Source organism: Pteronotus mesoamericanus, unplaced genomic scaffold (genome assembly GCF_021234165.1).
Source record: "Pteronotus mesoamericanus isolate MK-2021 breed Mesoamerican mustached bat unplaced genomic scaffold, CSHL_Meso_final contig_130, whole genome shotgun sequence".
Taxonomy (NCBI): Eukaryota; Metazoa; Chordata; class Mammalia; order Chiroptera; family Mormoopidae; genus Pteronotus; species Pteronotus mesoamericanus.
Genome location: NW_026555060.1, coordinates 2,633,895 through 2,655,542, shown reverse-complemented (window position 1 = coordinate 2,655,542; position 21,648 = coordinate 2,633,895). Strand labels below are relative to the sequence as shown.

At 32.5% G+C, this 21,648-nt stretch overlaps 1 protein-coding gene across 5 annotated transcripts in view; it reads left to right on the top strand.

The window, feature by feature from the left end:
- Nucleotides 1-21,648, top strand: part of ANKRD17 (ankyrin repeat domain 17) — a 149,456-nt gene that overhangs the window by 77,414 nt on the left and 50,394 nt on the right. For 2 of the 5 annotated variants that reach the window (XM_054591506.1, XM_054591513.1), the window contains exons 8-16: nt 780-1,017; nt 2,647-2,838; nt 3,209-3,318; nt 5,230-5,317; nt 6,454-6,581; nt 6,826-6,969; nt 7,374-7,476; nt 8,927-9,679; nt 13,916-14,064. In XM_054591506.1, the coding sequence (XP_054447481.1) occupies nt 780-1,017; nt 2,647-2,838; nt 3,209-3,318; nt 5,230-5,317; nt 6,454-6,581; nt 6,826-6,969; nt 7,374-7,476; nt 8,927-9,679; nt 13,916-14,064 (1,905 nt within the window). The remainder of the gene's footprint in view (nt 1-779; nt 1,018-2,646; nt 2,839-3,208; nt 3,319-5,229; nt 5,318-6,453; nt 6,582-6,825; nt 6,970-7,373; nt 7,477-8,926; nt 9,680-13,915; nt 14,065-21,648) is intronic. The other 3 variants (XM_054591510.1, XM_054591521.1, XM_054591519.1) reach the window with 3 other exon arrangements.

The following is a 21,648-nucleotide window of genomic DNA, read 5'->3' as shown; positions in this document are numbered from 1 at the left end:
AACTATGGAGGGAGAAGATTCTGAGCTGGAGGAACATCTAAGTAACCTTAGTAATAAGACATTAAAGTGGTATTGTGTGGTAAACACAGAGGCAAAAATGGGCATAACATGTTAAAAAAAATGAAATGCCTGTGAGGTAATATATAGAAGGAAAAAGGAATGGAAAAGGGGGCCTTAGAGTTGCATATAGTTAGGAAAGCTGTGGTAGCAGAAGATAATGAGAGAATTTCTTGTTTGCTTTTTCTTAATTTTCATTGGTATTTGAATGTTGAACAACAAAGAAGTACCATGTGCATATTGTGTTCCCCCATTCTTTAACACATCGTGCACAATTCTTCTTCTAAAAGTAATGAATTTTTCTATTTCTATCTAATCAAAAATTTGCTTATTCTTATGGTTTCTAAAAAAAACTCCAGCTTTTGCTTTCTATCCTGTATCCTTTCAACATTCAAGGTAATATGCAGGGTCGATGATGCGGTGTTGTTATCTCATATTAGTCTCTTATTTTATGTACTTATTTTTTTTTCCCCCAAGATGGCTAATAAACTTCTTGATTGAAGGCATCATTTTTCTACATGTTTTATTTTATATCCTCAATCTCTTTCCTTCTTTGTACTAAATACAGATAAGTCTTAATAATACTCTCTTACTAAACTATTAAGTGTAGATTTATTCATTTTTATTTGAATGGGTATCAGTACGCTTCATTGTTTAATAATTGAGACATCTTCATTTTTTTTAATGGTGCTGATTTAATTTTTTAATTGCATTGTAATTAGGATGGCCATGTTGAAGTAGCTAGATTACTTCTTGACAGCGGTGCCCAAGTGAACATGCCTGCTGATTCATTTGAGTCACCATTGACTTTGGCTGCATGTGGTGGGCATGTGGAACTTGCGGCTTTACTTATTGAAAGAGGAGCTAGCCTGGAAGAGGTCAATGATGAAGGTTATACACCATTGATGGAAGCAGCTCGTGAAGGACATGAAGAAATGGTGGCATTACTTCTAGGTCAAGGTAATCATTCCAATCAAGACACTAAAGCATAAATGTGTAAAATGGAAGGTTGTAATTTTATAAAATTAAATTCAGTATTTCATCTTTCTAATAGGATTGTAATGAGAATTGTCACAAAAACTAATGATATATGCACCCCTGTGTTCATAGTAGTGTTATTTACAAGATCCAAGATTTGGAAGCAGCCCAAGTGCCCATCAGTAGATGAGTGTATAAAAAAGCTGGATAAGAAAAGACAAGTATCATATGACTTCACTCGTATGTGGAATCTGATGAACAAAACTTAAGAAGCAAAAAAAACCCAAAACAAAACCAAAAAAACCCAAAAAGCCCCACAAAAACCTAATGATAAAATAAATGCTTTGAACATTGGCTTCCATGCTGTGCTAAACAAAATCGAATAGACTTCTTTAATATAGAGCTTTCACAGCCATCATGTGCTGCATGATTAAAAACAGAACTGGAGGTAGGGTAGAGTTGTAGGTTATGTAGGAGCACATGTGAGATTCAACACTTCTCAAGTTAATATAAGAGAATTTCTCTTGGGGCAGAGTACCTATTACTATTCATGTATCTTGTGTTTCATGAAACACAGTATGAGCAACCTTGCCATTAAGGGTTAACTTCATGAGAATATGCATATAAGAAGCTTTGTGAGAGCTCAGTATACATGGACTTCTTTTTTGGAAAAAATAGAAGAGTACATTACTGTGTTAAGATACCTTAAGTTTAGAAGTAATCTCCCATCTCTAGCCATATTTGTAGTCTAATTTTTATATCTGTTTTAGTAGTAAAGTTTTTGTTGGACAAATTTAAGAGGAATGGCACATTTTAATAAAACCTTTTTATTGAGAGGTAATATTGAAATATATAAATTGCTTTTAGGCTTTTAAAACACTGTCATATAGTACTTATAAAGTGTTAGCTATGGTGATGGTGGTAATAATGATGATGATAATGTTGTGACCTTGGGTGAGTTAATTAATCTCAATTTCCCTAGGTATAAAATGGAGCTAATAATAACACACAAAATGTATTTATTTATTTATTTTTGAAAGGATTTTATTTATTTATTTTTAGAGGGGAAGGGAAAGAGAGAAAGGGAGAGAAAATTAACATGGAAGGGAAACATCAATCGGTTGCCTCTTGCCCCCAACTGGGGACCTTGTTCACAACCCAGGCATGTGCCCTGATTGGGAATTGAACCAGTGACCTTTTGGTTCACAGGCCAGCACTCAATCTATTGAGCCATACTACCCAGGGCTAAAATGCTTTGAATAGTGCCTGGTAAATAGTATTAGCATATTAAACATTAGCTCTTATCATCATCAACATCTTTTTTTGCATCTTTATAAGGAGAAAATGTAGTTTATTTTTCTAAGCTCTTTTATCACCTGACTTGTTACTTCCGGCTGAATAAATCTTACTTCAGCTGTGTACATCAAATACGGACTAGTGGCTAGATTTTGATAGTTTATTTTTAACTGCTTCTCAGAGGAGGGGAGAGCCACTTTATTATTTAGTAAAGTAATGTAAAGGTTCATTTTTGAAGTGTGGTTTATTAGGAGACAATCATGGTTTGCTTATCTCTGGAATAAGTTAATGACTTTCTTTAAATAATTATTTTAGGAGCAAATATCAATGCACAAACAGAAGAAACGCAAGAAACTGCCTTGACTCTGGCTTGCTGTGGAGGCTTTCTGGAAGTGGCAGACTTTCTAATTAAGGCAGGAGCAGATATAGAACTAGGGTGTTCTACCCCTTTAATGGAAGCTGCTCAAGAGGGTCATTTGGAGTTAGTTAAATACCTATTAGCAGCAGGTAGGCATTTTTGCATTTGGGAGTTTTTACATGATTTACTTAAGTAAAAATGTTGTAATGCAAATAATTTTTTCTGATATTATAATACACTGAATATGTGTGAAATAGTGATGGGATAAAATTTGTGTGTGTTCTGTATAAATAATTTACTTTATTGCTATTTGAAGTATCAGCAGCTTAAATTTTAAGTAGCGATCTATTTCTAAATTCATTTTTTTGTTTTTAAAAATGCAGACAATATTCTTTATTTGTATAAATGGATAAGGCTATTTTGTCTAACTTGAGGAGATATGGCTTATCTAGAATAAATTTCTATGTCATCAGTTGTGATTTAAGATTATTAAGTCTGTATTGTTTAATAATATTATAGGAGCTAATGTTCATGCAACAACAGCAACAGGGGATACAGCACTAACATATGCCTGTGAAAATGGTCATACTGATGTAGCAGATGTCTTACTTCAGGCAGGAGCAGATCTGGTAAGCTTTGTCATTTTTTAAATCCTAGTATGTAAAGTAATACAAGAAGTTAATTTAAAATCACATGGGTAATTTAGACAAAAGGTATTTCTTTGTTTTTAATTTTATGTTGGCCTTTTTACCGTTATTTATCTCATTTAGTCACATTTTTCTCTTTTATACTGTTTGGTGTCCGTTAGTATTTTCCTTGTTAGCAGGAATCTACTACCCTTCATTCCCCACCAAAAAAAAAAAGTGAAAACTTTGTGTTACATTTGTTAATACAAAATTATTTTCTCTCATGTAGTTAGCCACTTTCAGAAGCTTTTCTGATTTGGTGTAAAAAGACAAATGTGACTTAGAGACATTTCACTATACTTGGAAAATAAATTGTTCTTACACTGTTCAGAGCATTATTAAATAAAAAGTTTAAAATATGAGTATTTAATAATCTTTTCTTTCAAATAAATTTTAAATAGAAGGATGAAATACTGAGGTCATTATAAGGAAGATTATAAAGAGATGTCGTAGGGAAAGCACAGAGAGTAAACAAAGTCAAAAGAGGTGAAGACGTCATCTAAGATTATTTTAATTTTGGGCTGGGTAAAATTTACAAAGGTACAACACATGGCAATGTTGTGACAAAAGAGATATATTCTAGTTGTAAGAAAGAGCATAGAATGGGTATAGCCTGAGAGGTAGGGACGCAGAAAGCAAAAGTGTGTGGGGAAAATAACATGACTAGTCTTCAGTTTAGCCTGTGAGAGGGTAGGAGTAAGACATGGAAAGGTGGTTTTGGTTTTAGTTAAAACTTAAGCACTCATATATTCTTGGGACTGAGATTAACAAATACATGTATTTTCCTAAAGAAGTTTATTGTTTATGGTAAATTCATATACAGGTAGAAACAAGATGCTCCATAAACTAGTTTGGTAAGCTTAATTTAATTTCTTTTTTCTCATTTATGAAAGGAGAATGTTGAATTAGATTATTATTGTTGTCTCTTTCTCTTTCAGCTCTGCATGTGTTGGTATAACTTGAAGCACTTATATCACACATTATTTTCTAATTAGTTGTGTATATATTACTCGAATATGAGTTTCTTCCGTTTAGGAACTATATATCCAGTGTTAACCACAGTGGCTATTAGACATGCAACAATGTAATATTGCTTAGTTAATTGCAATTAGAATAACCTAATGTATAGCTTAAGAGAAAAATCAAAAGTTGTTCATCAGATGTGAGTGTTAAAAAAGTATATATGTATATATACACATAATACTTTATAAAAGGCATTTTTTCTCAAACCTGCGTATATCAAGACCTGAAAATTCTTCCAGTAGCGTTCTCAGTTATCCAGCAATCACAGGAATGCAATAGGTTCTCCATCCTTTTGAGATCTTGGAATCTCTAGTAATATCTTATAATCAGTGGTTTTAGAATTATTTATCACTAGCCTTGTTTTTATAGAAGGTAAAATAGAAATAATGGGAAGTCCTAAAGAGGGAGTGATGTACTTAAAGAAATTCATAGATAGGATACACACTTAGGAAGGAAAATCACTTGGACCGGATGAGATTAATGCTAATAAAGTAGACTGTTTACAGAGGGCAATGCCAGAGTGCCACCGTTCACTGTTCAGGTTTCACAGTTCTTTTTGTAGAGAGAGCAAAAAGTTATCCAGATGGATTTAGATTCGAGCATCACAATCACATGAATATAACTCCAGTTCTTAAATTATTTCCATAGGACATGTTCCTAAATTTAGATTTATGAAATTGAAAAATGTATTCCTTCATTTTCCTTCAAAGAATGACATTTAATATATTTAAATTCAGAAATTACTCCAATAGCTTTCCATTTGATTTTCATGAAAAAGAATAATTGTTCACTAACAATTAAATATCAATTAAGTCTGTATTTTTTAAACAGGAGCATGAATCTGAAGGTGGAAGAACTCCTTTAATGAAAGCCGCAAGAGCTGGTCATGTTTGTACTGTACAGTTCTTAATTAGTAAAGGTAGGTTTGTACAAAATAGCGTTTTGTGTGTATGTTTTTTAATCTCTTCCTTGCTCTCAGATGTTTAAAGATTGAGGGATGAAAGACATTTTTTCAGTATCACATGTTGAGATTTTGTGAGTAGACAGTTGATAAACATCCTGCAATACATAGGACGGTTCCAAACTATGAAGAATTGTCATGCTGAGAAACACCTTTGTCAAGAAACACTTTTATAGAGAAAAATTTCTCTTTTAAAACTTTGAGGGTTTAGATAACTTAATGTGTTTTCTATTCATGTAGTAATATATCTTGAAGCCTGGATTTCCATGTTTATGCCCCTGTTTAACTTTGTAAGAGAGAAAGACTGTATTGAAAGAATGTATACAATTAAAAAGGCAACTTATGCTATTTCCTTCTTACCAAAAATACTGAAGAAATGTACAGTGTATAATTGTTTATAGGTAAAGAAAATAAATCAGAAATATCTTACTGATTAAATTATTTTAGGCAATTTGAACACTTACTTGTGATGTATGTTTTTACTTAAACATAGTGTTTTGAAGAATGTAATTATTTACAGTCAACATACCCTCTCTTTTTAATTTTAATGAATCAGATTCTAGTTTATTATTGCTATTTTATTTTCATTTTCCACATTGTTTAGCACAGGGCTCCAAATTCTAGACAAACACCTGTTTTCATTCTCAGATAACCCCAATGAAAAAAGATGATCTTATCTTTGTGTCTCGTGTTCATTATCTACGTAATTAGCCCATGGGGAGCAGTGTTTATTTTCATTTTTAGACCGCTTTTCTACTGAATAACTGAAAATATATATAAAATTTTATATCCTGCTTTTTAAAAGCAGTGATTCCATTAGTAATATGTTCTTGTATCTTTTACTGGCATGTACTGAAATATTTATATGTGAAATTATATCATGTTTGTCTAGGATTTGCTTTAGAATAATTCAAGATGGGAGAGAACTGATGTGGGTATATGTGAAACAAAATTGGCCACATGGTTATAATCTTTGAAACAGGGTAATGTCTATGTGGGACTTTATTATACTATCTCTTTATGGTTTTGAAATTTACTGTAATTTAAGAAACTACACTGTAATAACATGATTTTCTGTGCCTTGTCTATTTTAGGAGCAAATGTGAATAGAACTACAGCTAATAATGACCATACTGTACTGTCCCTGGCTTGCGCAGGGGGTCATCTGGCCGTGGTGGAACTTCTTTTAGCTCATGGGGCAGATCCTACTCATCGTTTAAAAGTATGTAACTCAAATGTTTCAGGTAGCACTGCGGATTCTTTTTTCTTGAATATTAGAAAATATCATGTACAAGTTCCATTTAGAATGGTATTCTAAGTTTATTCATTCTGTTTTATTAGAGGAAAGCATTCTGTACTAAACCTATGATTTTAATGTGTTTGTGCTTGTTGCCTTTATCTTCCTTAATGGTTCTGTAAGTTAACTTACTTAAAATTTTTTTTTCTTTCCATATTCACGCTTTTAGGATGGCTCGACTATGTTGATAGAAGCAGCAAAAGGTGGCCATACAAGTGTTGTTTGCTATCTTTTGGACTATCCTAATAACTTGCTTTCAGCCCCACCACCAGATGTCACTCAGTTAACCCCTCCATCCCATGATTTAAATAGGGTAAGATTGAAAACTTGAGCATTTTATATTAATAGTTTCTTTATTCCTCTTTTACTCAGAGTTTCAGTTTAAACTAGTTCATTTTTTGGTTGTAATATGTGGTTCTTTTTGTAGACATACTTGATGTGTTTAATGAACATCTGATACTATATTTAGATTCTAGATTGATAGGACTTTGCTCTCTTATGGCCAGAATAAACCACTTGAATTCACTGTTCATTTAAAAAATGTCATGGAAAATAATTGAGTACCAACATATTTTAAGTAAATATGTCTTTCGTCTGAGAGTAATGCCATATTAATATTTTGAATAAGTCTTTTATAATTTATTCTTCATTTAAAGGCATATTATTTAGTGGAATGTGTACAAAAAGCAGAAATATAATTCCTTTCCTTTGTCTTAGGCTCCTCGTGTACCAGTTCAAGCACTGCCCATGGTTGTCCCACCTCAGGAGCCTGATAAACCACCTGCCAATGTTGCCACCACTCTTCCCATCAGGAATAAAGGTCAGTTATACTTCTAAAGACTGTTTCTAACATGTTCTCCAGGTAAAAATGATAAGATTACAAAAACCTAGCCATTTAAAATCATTTTTCCACAAAAACTGAATTTTATTAAGTTGGCATGATTAAAGATTTTTTTAACCAATGAAAAAAGCCTGTTATTGGGAGAGAAGATAGTTAACAGCACTAATTTTTGCTAGAATTAGAAGTTACAGCAAGAGAAGTTCAGATGCAATTCTGATTATCCATGAATTCTTCTAATAACCAGTCATTTCTATTCATGTTAAAATGCTAGGTTGGATATAGTTGGGCAACACTTTTTGTAAATTAACTTTCTGTAGTGATATGAAGCATACAATTAAGTTAGATTAAAATTAAAATTTATTTTAGAGTAACTGGTATAATACATATTTTATATCTGGGATACCTTTTCTCAACCAATAACTCAAAGTTACTTCAGATGTGCTTGCTTGTTTCTCTAGAATTCTGAGGTCCATATTTGACTTGTGGATGTTACACAGTGCATGGTCATAAGTTATGTCCCAAAGCATTACAGCTACCAGTTTTAATCAGTTTTTCTTTTTTAAAAGTTTTACCTGAAGAACCAATGTGGTTTAAATTTTTTGGTTTTTCTACCTTTATTATTTTACCAACAAGAATACTAAGTATTACCACCAGCTCTTTCCAATCACTACTACCAATCTAGAGCCTTGGCACCTTTTTCAGTTTAAAGCTTCAGACAACTGATTGCTGTACCTGTAGCCAAATCTGTTTTTTCATCTGGCTATCAGAAGATACAGTGGATGATGTAGTCCAACATCTTTTCTTCCAGGGAAACTGAATCCCAATTCTCTACTGGCCAGGTAGCTATGTGAATATGTGAATTTATGTCTTGCTTTATCAGTCTTGAAGATGGTAGGCCCCAGCAAAGACATATTCTAGTTGAATTTTAATTTCCTGGTACTTATCAGTGGTTTGGGTACTCTTTGTGTGTTTGTGTGTGTGTTTAAAAAGGCACAGGCTACTAGATGTGGAAAAACCTTGACTTAGAGGTCTAAGTTTTCCCTACATCTTAATAATTCAGCATTATTTTTTACTTTTGATAAATTTTACATTATTATGACCAGATTACACATAGTCTTAGATTTTACTTTAATTGCACCTCTTAGATATCACAAACCTGCATCCCTCTATTGTCTAATTTTAGCCATGTGATATTTTAAAAATTCTGAAGTTAATTTCCAAAAGATTACTCATTGCACATAATATACATACATTTTATACTTATGATAAAGAGGGTGAATTTGTTTTTAACTCCATAAAACAGTGCATTTTCACCTTCTGTGGCTATGATAACTTGGTGCATAACTGTTGGCACTAAACCTCCCAACAGTAACTCTGTAATGAGGATGCCATTCATGTGCACTTCTGAGGGGGTTTCTTTTTCACACAGCTGCTTCTAAACAAAAGTCCAGCAGCCATTTGCCAGCAAACAGCCAGGATGTACAGGGTTACATCACCAATCAGTCTCCAGAGAGCATTGTAGAAGAGGCTCAGGGAAAGTTAACAGAACTGGAACAGAGGATAAAAGAAGCCATAGAAAAGAATGCACAGCTGCAGTCCTTGGAACTGGCTCATGCTGATCAACTTACCAAGGAGAAGATCGAGGAGCTGAACAAAACAAGGGAGGAACAAATCCAGAAGAAACAAAAGATTTTGGAGGAACTACAGAAAGTAGAACGAGAGTTACAACTGAAAACTCAGCAACAGCTGAAAAAGCAGTATCTAGAAGTTAAAGCTCAAAGAATTCAACTTCAGCAGCAGCAGCAACAATCTTGCCAACATCTGGGACTACTAACTCCTGTTGGGGTTGGAGAACAGCTTTCCGAAGGAGACTATGCACGATTACAGCAAGTGGATCCCATTTTGCTTAAAGATGAACCCCAGCAGACTGCAGCTCAGATGGGTTTTGCACCAATCCAGCCTCTGGCCATGCCTCAAGCTTTGCCTCTGGCTGCAGGTCCCTTGCCTCCTGGGTCCATCGCAAATCTTACAGAACTGCAAGGAGTGATAGTTGGACAGCCAGTACTGGGCCAAGCACAGTTGGCAGGGCTGGGGCAAGGAATTCTGACAGAAACACAACAAGGGTTAATGGTAGCCAGCCCTGCTCAGACCCTCAATGACACGCTGGATGACATCATGGCAGGTGGGTTTATATTGTTGTGAGCAGGTATCAAAATATGATTTGCTTAAGGCGAGTTAAGAGTGTGCCAGAATTTTTTGCCGTTGCCCAACTTGGGAACTATTTTTGGACTCTTGACCCATGTATATCTTTAGAAATATTAGTTCAATCAGAAATTCTCAGATGGATACAGGTGAAATTAAAGATTAGCTCATTCAATACAAGTGACTGAAACTTTCTGGCTTAGCTGATTAGGCTGGGAATCTAGGTTTTTCAGTAGCGGGGTTGATGTTTGATTTTTTTGTTTTTGTTTTCATTTTTTGCTCTTTAAGTTCAGAATACTAAGATTGAATTTTGTCATTTTTGCTTCTGTATTCATACCAATAAACTGGGAAATTGATAGAAGTTGGAGTACAAAACTTAATAGGACATCAGGAAGCTTTATTTGTGAACAGAAATACTTAATATCCTAATGGATCAGACTTCAAACCTGATGGATATTTAAAAAAAAAAAAAAAAAAGCAACTTACCTTTAAAAGAGTAATAAAGTACCAAATCAAATAGGGTTTGATTATACCCTATGTCAGTGATTTTATCCCCTGTGAATGTTAATGTGTAGTATGCTAATTGTACTATGAGAAGGTGTGGTCCCCTCTCACAGTATCATAAATATTTCTTTTAATGTGTAGTTAGAGAAATTTTATTCCATTAATAAGTTTCATTGGCTATAAGAAATATTTTAGAAGTTTGTTTTAATGGTTTTGCCTTTTGGTGCTTATTTTTCCATGAATTCTGTAACAAAGTAGTACAATGACATTTTTCAGGATTATAAGCCATAAGAATGTTATACTGAGAAGGATCATATTCTTCATTAATCAAAGGTAAAGGAAAAAGAGAAAATTTGAAGAATGAAAGAAAAAAAACAAAGGGAATAAATAGTTCTCTCTATTTTTACTCGTTGGTCTATACTTTAAAAGATGATTGAATTGTTCTAATTTTGAAACTATGTTTAGTATTAGTACATATTATGATGAGGTTATCTGTACTTTAACTTTAACCTTTTAAAAGAATACAAATTGTGTAGTGTTGACATATTTAGCCTAACACTCAGAAACTGAGAGAAGCTAATGAGACAGATTTTCCATATTTAGGAATTGCTCTAAAGTTTCCTAGTCCTCTTTTAATATCACCTCAACAGTAATATATGAAATGAAAGCCTCTGCTAATCTTACAGGGTACAATAACCACATTGGGGGGGAAATGCTATTATTAGTAAGGTTCTCATTGACAAGTATAAAGTTGTTCTATAGATTTGAATACTACTAATCACCATTAGCTGGTTATAATAATTAGGAATATAATTTAAAAGAATTAGATATCTTATGAAAGTTGGAACACAATAGCCAAAAATTCCAAATTTGATCATTACTTCCATGGTCATTAATCTGCTATGTCATTTGATCTACCAAAAAACATATAGAGTTAAGTGTTACTTATCCAATTAAATGAAGAATGGACATTCCGTACCAATGAATATTTAATATTCTTTTGATGTGCTATCAGAATTTACCTAATGTTCTTAGGCAGTTATCAACAATAATTTTGTCAGCTAGTTGTACAGTGTTTTTGCTGATCTGAATTATCAGAGGTTTGTAAAGTAGTTTTTCTTTTGATTCATTTACCAAACAAAAACTTTAAATTCTACGTATGTGTTCCAAGTGTTTTCATATAAAAACAAAATGTAAGCATATAACTTTTCAGGAAATATGACAAACACTTGTCATATTGTGAAAATACTTTACCTCTTTATTATGCTCACTTACATAGGGATAGGAGAGATGGCCAGAAGGAAGAACAGGATAAAAATCCAGCTACCTACCTGAAACCCGTCCCTGTCATCATGCATGTGCACATGCATGTATCCTCATGCACTCACTCCTGCAACCTTTCTTTAAACTTCTGTGGTCGTACTTGTTCTTTCAGTTGACTAATGGCCATTTTCATTTCTTTCTTTGGCTTTTTTACTATTTTAAATCCTCATTAGGCTCAGTCACCCTTCCCTCCTTCAGCAAAATATTCTGGTTTTTATCCTTTATTTCCCATTTATTAGACTGCTGTTACAAGATTCCGTATCTTTCTTTAGTACTTGGCTGGTCAAAATCTGTCTTTCCTGTTCTACATACTTGCTAAAGCAAAAGCCATTCTCTGGTTAACAGTCTTAATACCTTGCCTTTCCTGTGCTGTTAGATTTTCCTCTTTCCTTACCTAATGTTAAAACTTTTCTGAGCACCTGGTTATCCCTTTTTGAAATCTAACCCTAAACAAAGTCGCACATGAAAAGAGCTGTACCAGAGTTCCTTCACATACCTACATATTTATAATTATTACTTTTAACTATAGAGAATGGATGAGTGACAGGCAGTTATTTAATTCTAAATAAGGAAAGGGAATGAAGGAATTGATTTTCCTATCCCCTTTTAGATGAGGTTATAAGAATGACCAATTTGACCAAAAATAAGGAAACTTAATTTTAGTATGTTCTTTAAAAGAACCTTAAAAGAACTCCAGTTGAAATGTAAATTGTATTTTAGTCATTTTAACAGTAAAGCTTAATTTTTTCTGTTTAGTATCATGAAATAAAAGTCAGTTCTTTGGACAGATTGGTGGTCATTTTGTTTAACCTAATTTTTGTATTTAGCATTTTCATTTGGAAAAATCAATCCAGTTAAAGGAGAATATGGAATCTATACTAAGAGCCATAAATTTTATATTTTTGAAATGTATAGATATAGTATATGCATTTAAATTCTGTTGATTTTTTGTTAATATACAAGCTATCAATATGGGGTAATAATAATGAAGGTTATTAGATGATCAATTTAATATATTAGTATAATCCCTTTTCTGTTGATCTGATTCCTAAGGTTTCAAGCAGTGTTTTGTGTTTTGTTTTGTTTTTTTGTTTTGTTTTGTTTTGTTTCCTCCTTTGTTCTTCCTTTGGCTTTTAAGTGGACTTAAAAAATGTATAATTATAGAATGTGTGTTGCTATAATGTATAGTGTATGTTTGTGCCTGAACTAAGGATTTTGTAAAATAGATTTCTTAATTGACAGTCATGTTTATAATTGTTATAACAAGGTCAATTTTAGTTTTGTTCTTGGCAGGACTATAACCTCTTTTGCCTGGTTTCAGATCCAGTTGTGTATCATGATTGTTTTCTGTCTGATGTAGTTGATAACTACGTTAGTAACATATACCTACACTACTGGTGACCATTCAAAGATTAATGCCCAGATATTAGTGCTATAGCATGTTTAATGGGGGGAAAAGGATTGGTGTTCACATACCAACTCCAGAAATGAGTCAATGAGGGAATAAAGTACCCTCAACTGCCACCACCTTTGGAGTTCTCCCATATCAAGTACTGAGCTAATTAGCCCCTTCTTAATTTGCATATTTTGGTGAAAATAATATCATGGTAAATTATACTTAAAAGAACTAACAATAATCTGTATTTGAAGAATGATTGTATGCATACATTTATTTCTGTCCTCATATTTTAATTTTGTCCTCATATGTCAGTGTGATTGCTGGGTTGATTGGTGGGCATTTTACCCCCCTCAGAATACTTCTATTTGTGAAAAACTATATTTCTGTGTGAGGATCAAAATTTTATATTTGACTATGCTGTCATACTGAGGACTACAATTCAGAATATAATTATCCCCCTGTCTGCAGTTAAATAGTAGGAGACGAGGTGTTTTTAAATGATTGGATAGCAAGGTTCTCTTCAACAGCGATGTTACTAATACTAGTTTTTAGGATATAAGGTATAAAATTGCCAGGTAGAAATCACATTTGCTCCTTCTAAACATGACTGTTTTACCTTTTATTCCTTTTCTGATTAAGAAGATAATGGACAACTTACCCATTTGCATTTATATCTAATTTTAATTTATAAAAATACTTTCGTTTTCAGGATTATTTTGAATTAAAATTTTGTGATTATGCACGAAAAGTGGGGAATTTGTTATTCAGATGAATTATTAGTTAGGAAATAGGTTACTCTCAATATACATTATAATTTTGGACTATTATCTAAAGTCAGAAATAACTAGGAAAATGAGTTACTAGTGTTATGGCAGCCTACCTGTAGACATTCTGTTTTTTAAAAAGTTTTAAAATATTTTCTAATAATTATTTCTTACTGTTACCTAACAATGTTTCATCTTTATTAAGTGCAGTTATTTTGTTTAACAGCAGTCAGTGGAAGAGCATCTGCAATGTCAAACACTCCCACCCACAGTATTGCTGCTTCCATTTCCCAACCTCAGACTCCAACTCCAAGTCCCATCATCTCTCCTTCAGCCATGCTTCCTATCTACCCTGCCATTGATATTGATGCACAGGTAAGCTTCACATTCGGGAGTGATGGACTTCATATCATCTTTAAAAACATTAATCAGTGATTTAGATCATCTTAGAGTGCTTTGTCTCAGGGCAAAGACCTGAGCCACAATTATGAATAAATTAAAATCTACATTTTTAAAAATAAAATACCAAATACCGATTATTACTGTGTGATGGTCTGGTTTCTAAGGTCATGAAATAATCTTTTTTAAAAACTTCAGAAGAGGATATGCAAAGAAGTAACTTATTTAAGATTTGTGTATATTGTCTTCTAATTATAAAAGATATGTTTTAAAATTCATTGTGGATTGCATGTAAAATGAAAGATTGTTTCAGTATATACTCAGTTGCATTTATATTGTCTTTGAAAATTCTGATTCTGCTGACTGGCGTATATAGTAAGTCTGTGTTTCTGTCTGTTAAACATTGTTAAGTAAAAAATAAATGACTAACCAAAAAAAAAAACAACAACACAGTTCCCAGGAGGGTGGATGGAGTGTGGAAGAGCGTATGGAGGGATAAATGGTAGTATAGATAGATAGAGGCAAAAAAAAAAAAAAAAGAACCTCACAACCATTCTTTAAAAAAAATAGTTTATCATGAAATGTCATGGCAAAGTGAGGTTGGAGAGGAGAGGATAGCTAAGTAATCTAACTTAGAAGACAGTTGAACGAGGTAAGGGATATATGGCCTTCTTCAAGATTGATAAATATTTACAGTTTATTTAGTTCTGTATTTTGACAGGGTATGTGTCTGTAGGGAGGTTGTGCATTATAAAACTTTTAGTTTTGTAAATAATCAGTTCTTTATAAACTTGAATTTCAGAGGGCGGGGTGTGTGTGGTGGTGTTGTTGTTGGACCATTTAGAATATGTACTCTTAACCTAGTTAAAATATAGCCTGTCATTAAAACGTTTCTTGGTAATATTTGAAAAAGGAATTTTATGTTTGTTCTTGCTTCCAAAATATTTATTGGTTTATATGTGCTAACTTTTTTTTTTTGAGAACTTAAAATTGTCAGGGACTGTTTTTAAGGCGTTCTGTAATCTTCAGACTACATATATGAGATAGCTATCTTAAATAGTCATTTCCCTGATGAAAAAACTTGGACTATTAGATTGTCCATTTTTCTTGAAATCACTTCATTTAGCTAAGAAGTTGTGGGGCTGGGGGTCAAATTTAGGTTAATTTGACTTCAAAGTCAACCTTCTTAATTAACATACTGTACAGCCTTCTTTAAAAATATGAGGCATTCATTTGATGAACTTATAATGGCTTACTTTTAATATTGATAGTGTTGTAGAATTGGATTGAACTTGGTATTGAATTTGCACTGTTTTCTTCCAATCTTTTTTGCTCTTGAGGCTATTTTGTTTTAACCAGAGGTATATTTACTAGTTTTAGTGGGATCAAGAATTGATCCATAAGCAAATGTAAAAACTAAAATGTAAAAGGATTTCTTTTTAAAAATGCGTTCCAATGAAACAGCCACAGGAAAAGTTCCTGTATGTATGATCATTTTATTAAGTTTGAAATTATTGTAACAACAGTGAAATTTTACCTGCTACACCACTCAATCAACCATCACTTAATCTCTGAAAAATTACACCTAAGCATTTTTAAAAGGCCTTTTTTAATTTAAAAAATGTAACTTACATTTTAAATGTAGTAGACATGCTTTTGTAAAAAAGATTTGACAGTGGCTCCTTAAAAATCTACTTTTTTAACCTGGTCTCTATATTGAGGTTTTTCATTTGGATTAAAACCTACCATGAGTTACACTGCTTTTTATGGAGTGTACCATAATAGCTTAGTTAGACATTTCCTTCTTTGGAAACATATTATGAAGTAAATATTCAGGAATAATTCTTCACCATTTTTTTCTTTAATTTTTGATGTTACTTTTTTAAAAATTTATTAGTTTTCATGATACCAAGCAGGTACATTAAGTGATAAAAATATTCTATGTACTTAATTCATCTAACATTTTCTCTAGACCCTAAAATAAAAGTTCCTTGAAATTTTACTTAATGGATTTTTCGGTTTATGTTTGACAGTACTGTGCCATAACAGAGAAGTGATATAACAAAAAAAATTAACACTTTAAGATTTTTTTCTGTTTTGAAAGATTATTCTCTAATAATTGTATCCTTTGTTTGTTTAATAAGCCTTGACATGTACATTTTTAACACTATAATTTTTTGCTTTAAACTTTATAACAACCGCATGAAATAAATAGTTATGATTCACATTTACATATAAGAAAAGTGAGATGTAGGAGATATTAACTACCTTGCCCAGTAGCTAACTTATGGTAGAGCCACCTTTCAAATAATGCCAGCACTCAGGCTCTAGAATCTGTGCTTTTAATTATTTGCCTATGATACCTGTTTTTCAAGTTTCATTTTAGGTGCCAATTTTGAATTTGTATTATATTAACCTGGTAAATTAGGTTATAGAAAATGAGTCTACCACCTTGTGGTAACAGATCATGTGTCCTTCCTCTTTCCATCTTTTCAGCATGTACCCTTGACCATACTACATATTTACATTAAATCTTAATTTAAGGAAAGACAAATGTTAATTTTTTTAAAGCCTCAGTATATATTTCCTTTTTAAAATGCTAATGATTTTTAAAATGGTCATACTTTATTATGCTTAGGAAATAATATTTTTATCAAGGATTAGTAGGAATCCTGTTTAATTTCTGGACATCAAAGAATGCTTTACGTAAGAGTTTTTATTCTTGATAAGGTTCCTCAAGTCTCACGTTATATAGCTGGAATTCACCTTTGGTATGCAAGTGTATGCCACAGGCTTTTCTCCCCTGATATAATGGTTTTATTGAATCAGGTCTGGATATTATAAAAACTTAAGATTAATACCATATTAATTAAAATTTATTTTAGGAAACATTAATAAATTATAGTTTGAAGGAATTACTTGGGACTTTTACTATAACTTTGGAAAGCATAGCTCTCATCTTTATTTTTATTTTACTTGAATGATATAACAAAACTTACAGTGGATATTCTAGATACGGAAGTTAGGAATCATGTAGACATTTTTAAGGATCTTTGGTTTTATATGAAATAATAAATCTGGTTGGAGGTTAGAGTTGAATGCCACTGAATTAATGAAATATTTTCTGTATTTTATTGTGTGAAATTTTTGATTAATAGCCAATAAACGTGAGAAAAAAACAGTTATTCTCTTCATAGGTTGGAAAAATTTGTGTTCCGGCTCTCCTTCTCCCTTTAGCTCATATATGTAGGCTGAAATGAAAAGTATGTAAAATTATATTTCACCTATAATATTATAAATATCATTTGGATATTTTTCTGTTTTCCTATAGGCTTTATACTACAGAAACCAGTTTTGTCACAATGATTTATTGAGGGAAATTAAGCAGAACAGGAAAAATGAGATAACAGTGATATGTGATATGTTGCCATTAAAGTGTTTCATTTTAAAAAATGCATGTATTCTATTTATATGTACCCTTACCAGGTTATTTACTATTTTACTGATTTTTTGTATTCATTAAATATCCTAAAGTGCTATCAGTTTTAATCTCACATACCTCCCCACCCCCCGACATGGTTAGAGGATGTTTGGGATTATGAAGTTTATGGGGGTCTAAAAATGCTTAGCCGTTTAACTTCTAATACTTTTCAAAGCCTTTAGATATAATTGATAGATATATTTCCATTTTTATAGACAATTCAGGAATGTTTTTCACCTGCATTCCAAATCATTAAAAGTTGCCTTTTCATTTAATATTACATCTGTCTTACGATTCCTTCTTGTTTTCTCATTCTTAACAATATTTGAGTAGTCATTTTGGTACTTAGAGAATATTTTTACATTATATATAATTATATCATTTTTATAAGCCAGAATCATCATAATATCTGTTATGGTACAGAATAGCATATTTTATGGCATCATGGGCTAAACAGGATATTTCTTTCAAATATAAACCTGCATGAGCTCTTAACCAGGCTCTGGACATCCTTCCCTTTTTCCAGTGTCTCTTAGATGTGTGACAAAGAATGTGGCTTGTTTTCCTGTATAATGTAACATAACTTTAGTGACACTCTGCCTTCCAGAAAGTCATTACCTACATAGATATCAAATTTCTTTGATTGGCAATAGTGAAAATACCTACTTTTTTCTGTACCTTGTAAGTCATTATTAATTTTAACCCAAACTTCTACTTCAGTTAATTTGTGTCTTGTTGTACTGTAGATCAGGATAATATTCCTTATCATTATGGGATTGGGCAGGTCTCTGCTTGGGGTGTGGAGGGTGTCATTATTTCTTTGATTAACCATGTTTAAAATACTTACTTTTTCCTGTACCTTGTAAGTCACTATTAATTTTAACCCAGACTTCTACTTCAGTTAATTTATTTCTTGATGTATTGCAAATCAGGATAATATTTCTTATTACTTTGAGATTGAGTAGGTCTCTGTTTGGGGTGGGGAAGGTGGAAACCTCACTTCAAAAGTTCTTTCATTCTTTTCTTTAGAAAGATGGTCGTAAAATGTTAGTTGTTATAATTTCTCCTTAATACAGAAATACAATGAAGTTATCCACTCTTAAGTTCCCCAAGGAATTTGACCAGCCCTTCTTTCTCAGTTTTAAATACTGTTTTCTTCAATGATCATAATACATTGTTAATATCTCTCTCATAGTTTGAGCTTAAGTCTGTCCTGTAAAGCAGTCGGTGAGTGCACAGCGAGCAGGGTCAGCCCTAGAGTACTTAATCAAAGTACTTTGGTATAGAAGGTGTTACTAAAAGTCAATTGAAATGATGTTTTATAATGTGATTCTTAAAAACAGTGTTTTACTGATCTGCTAAAATTGTTCATACTTATCTTTTTCAGATTTTGTTCTTTTATTCTCTAAGATTGGTACCACTCTCCTAAGTTAGGTTTTTAACCCCTAGAAGATTTTTAGAAACCTCATAAACTTCATAAAGTTGACTCTTCTTCTGTTTGTCTATCCACTAACAGAGAGAGCACATAAGACAGATCGGCTTAATGTTACATTGACCTTAGTTAGCTGTACCTTAGGGCTGCTCTGTGATGTAATGGAAAAATAGGATTTTGTTATCCAGAATCTTCCTGGTTTTTTAATCCAGTACAAATGAGTTATTACACTATGTGACCATCGTGCAGTTATTTCTCTGAGCCTTTGTCTCCTTTTCTCTGAAATTAGACATAATAATTTCTTCCTTATAAACCTTGAAATGAAGATCAAGTACTAACACAATCAGAGCTGTCACTCATTTAAGTATTCATGTCCTTCTCCATTGTTGTAGTTGGTGCATCTCTCCCTTGTGGCCACCCCTGATCTCTGCAGTCAGTAGCTCTGCTCTCTGCCAGCCTCTTCTGCAGAGCAGCTTTTGCGGTCTCCCTCTTCATCACTCACTAGTAGGCTTTTCTTATTTCTTGACTATCAGTTTTGCCTTTTGTCTCTTGTTATTCCTTTTTTTTTTTTTAATAATGGAGTTTGGTTTTTAGAGCTGTTGACCTTCTGGGCAAATATACCTTTCCTTTTTATATTTACTATGTAAATATAATAAATATATAAATATAGTGTATTTCATATATACACAGTGGGGCAAAAGTAGGTTTACAGTTCATAAGGAAAATAATACAGTAATTAATAAATAATAATATAAGGATAAACTGTGTTTCACGTACAACTGTAAACCTACTTTTGCCCCATCCTATATAATCCTTTGGTTTTACTAGTAATAGTCTTTGAATGAGATCCTATTGTCTTTTAATCAACTTAAGTATTATTTATTATTTTCTAACAAAGCATCAATTATAGGTGGAGAATGCAAACATGAATGAGAAATGTTTATTGGCTTTCAGGAATTTATAGTCCTCTAAGGGACTATAGCCACAAAACTAATATTAGAACAAGGAAAGATTGGTTTTAAGTGCTATAATAGAGGTGCATATGTAAAAGTAAGATAAGATGGCTTAGAACAGTGCTGTGCAATAGAAAAATAATGTAGGACATATATGTAATTTAAAATGTTCAATAGCCACATTTAAAAAGCAAACAAATAAGTAGAATGAATTATAAGAATATATTTTGTTGAACTTAATATATCCATAATACTATTGTTTAAATATGTAATCAATATAAAAATTGCTGTTATTTTACATTTTTGTTTCATACTAAAAGTCTTCAAAATTTGATGTGTATGTTACACTTATAGCTTAAAATGATCAAGTCAGTCAGTCCCCAGCAAATTGGGATTTTTTTTCACCCTATTTAGAAACTATCTCAACTTGGACATCGTGTGAAATAGCACATGATTTGCACTTAGGTTTCATTAAGTACATTAAGTAGATTTGATTAAGTTGGAAAATTAAATTCATATACTCATATTATTCCAGACATATTAAAAAGCTTTCCAGTAACTAAATCAAGTATCAGTTTTAAAATTTATATTAAATAAAATTTAAAATTCAGTTACTCAGTCACACTACACATATTTCCAGTACTAATAGCCACATGTTGCTAGTAGTTACCATCTTTGTACACTACAAGGTTAGAGTAATCAGAGTTGAGGAATTTGTTAGTTAAATAAATAGGCATTTTATGATCGAGTATGACCACTGGTGAATCTAGCATTGGCAGAAATAAATTGTGTATAAACAGTGTCTTGTCTCAGTTATATAATATCCTTTGTCTTTCCAAATACTTTGTGTATTAATATGTGTGTGTTTGTGTGTACTTTCTTTTAAGTATTTTGGGGGTTTGTTTTTAAATGTAGTTAAGTTACTTGGAAACATTTTTTTCAATTCAAAACTTGATTTTCAGCCTTTTTTTTTAACTGGGTCCAAAACAGCTAATGTGGCCTCGCAGCTAAGGATTTCACTTAATATCCTTTGTGTTTTGAGGTTTTTGTGCTCTGGCTGGTAGGAGCCAAACTGTTTCTCTCCCTGTGTCAGATCTGGGTGTTGTTCAGCCTGATCCCTTGTGGTGGTCTTTCCCTGGCCTCATGCATATGTGCTGATCAAAACTCAGTTGAAGACTGGAACCCTCTGCAAATCTCTGGAGTATCCACTCTGTAGCACTTTACTCTCCAGTACTCTGCTCCATGAACTCTAGCCATCTTGACCTTTCCAAACTCCGTCTTCTCAACTTGGGGAGACTGCCAGGCTCTGTTCAGGTACCCTCTTCTTGCACTGCAGCCTGGAAACTCTCTAGGCAATAAATTGAGTAAATCTTTTTTGCTCTCAGACATTATTGTCATCTAACTGCCATTAATGGCTGGAAGTGAAAGTGAGTCCACAGTATTTATAATCATGTAGTTGAAAACAGCATATGGTTGAAAATCATATTTCTTTTCTTCATGTTTGCTTGAAGAATTCACCATAAACAAATATTATTTGTAGCCCTTAGAAAAGCAAAAGTTGATCACTAATGGAAAAGAACAACTTACTGTCCAAATATTTGCTACAGCAGAGTGATACCTATCTATTTGTGTGTACATATTACAGAATTGGTGTTAACATTTCTTAATTATATAATGCGCTTATCATAAAGTTA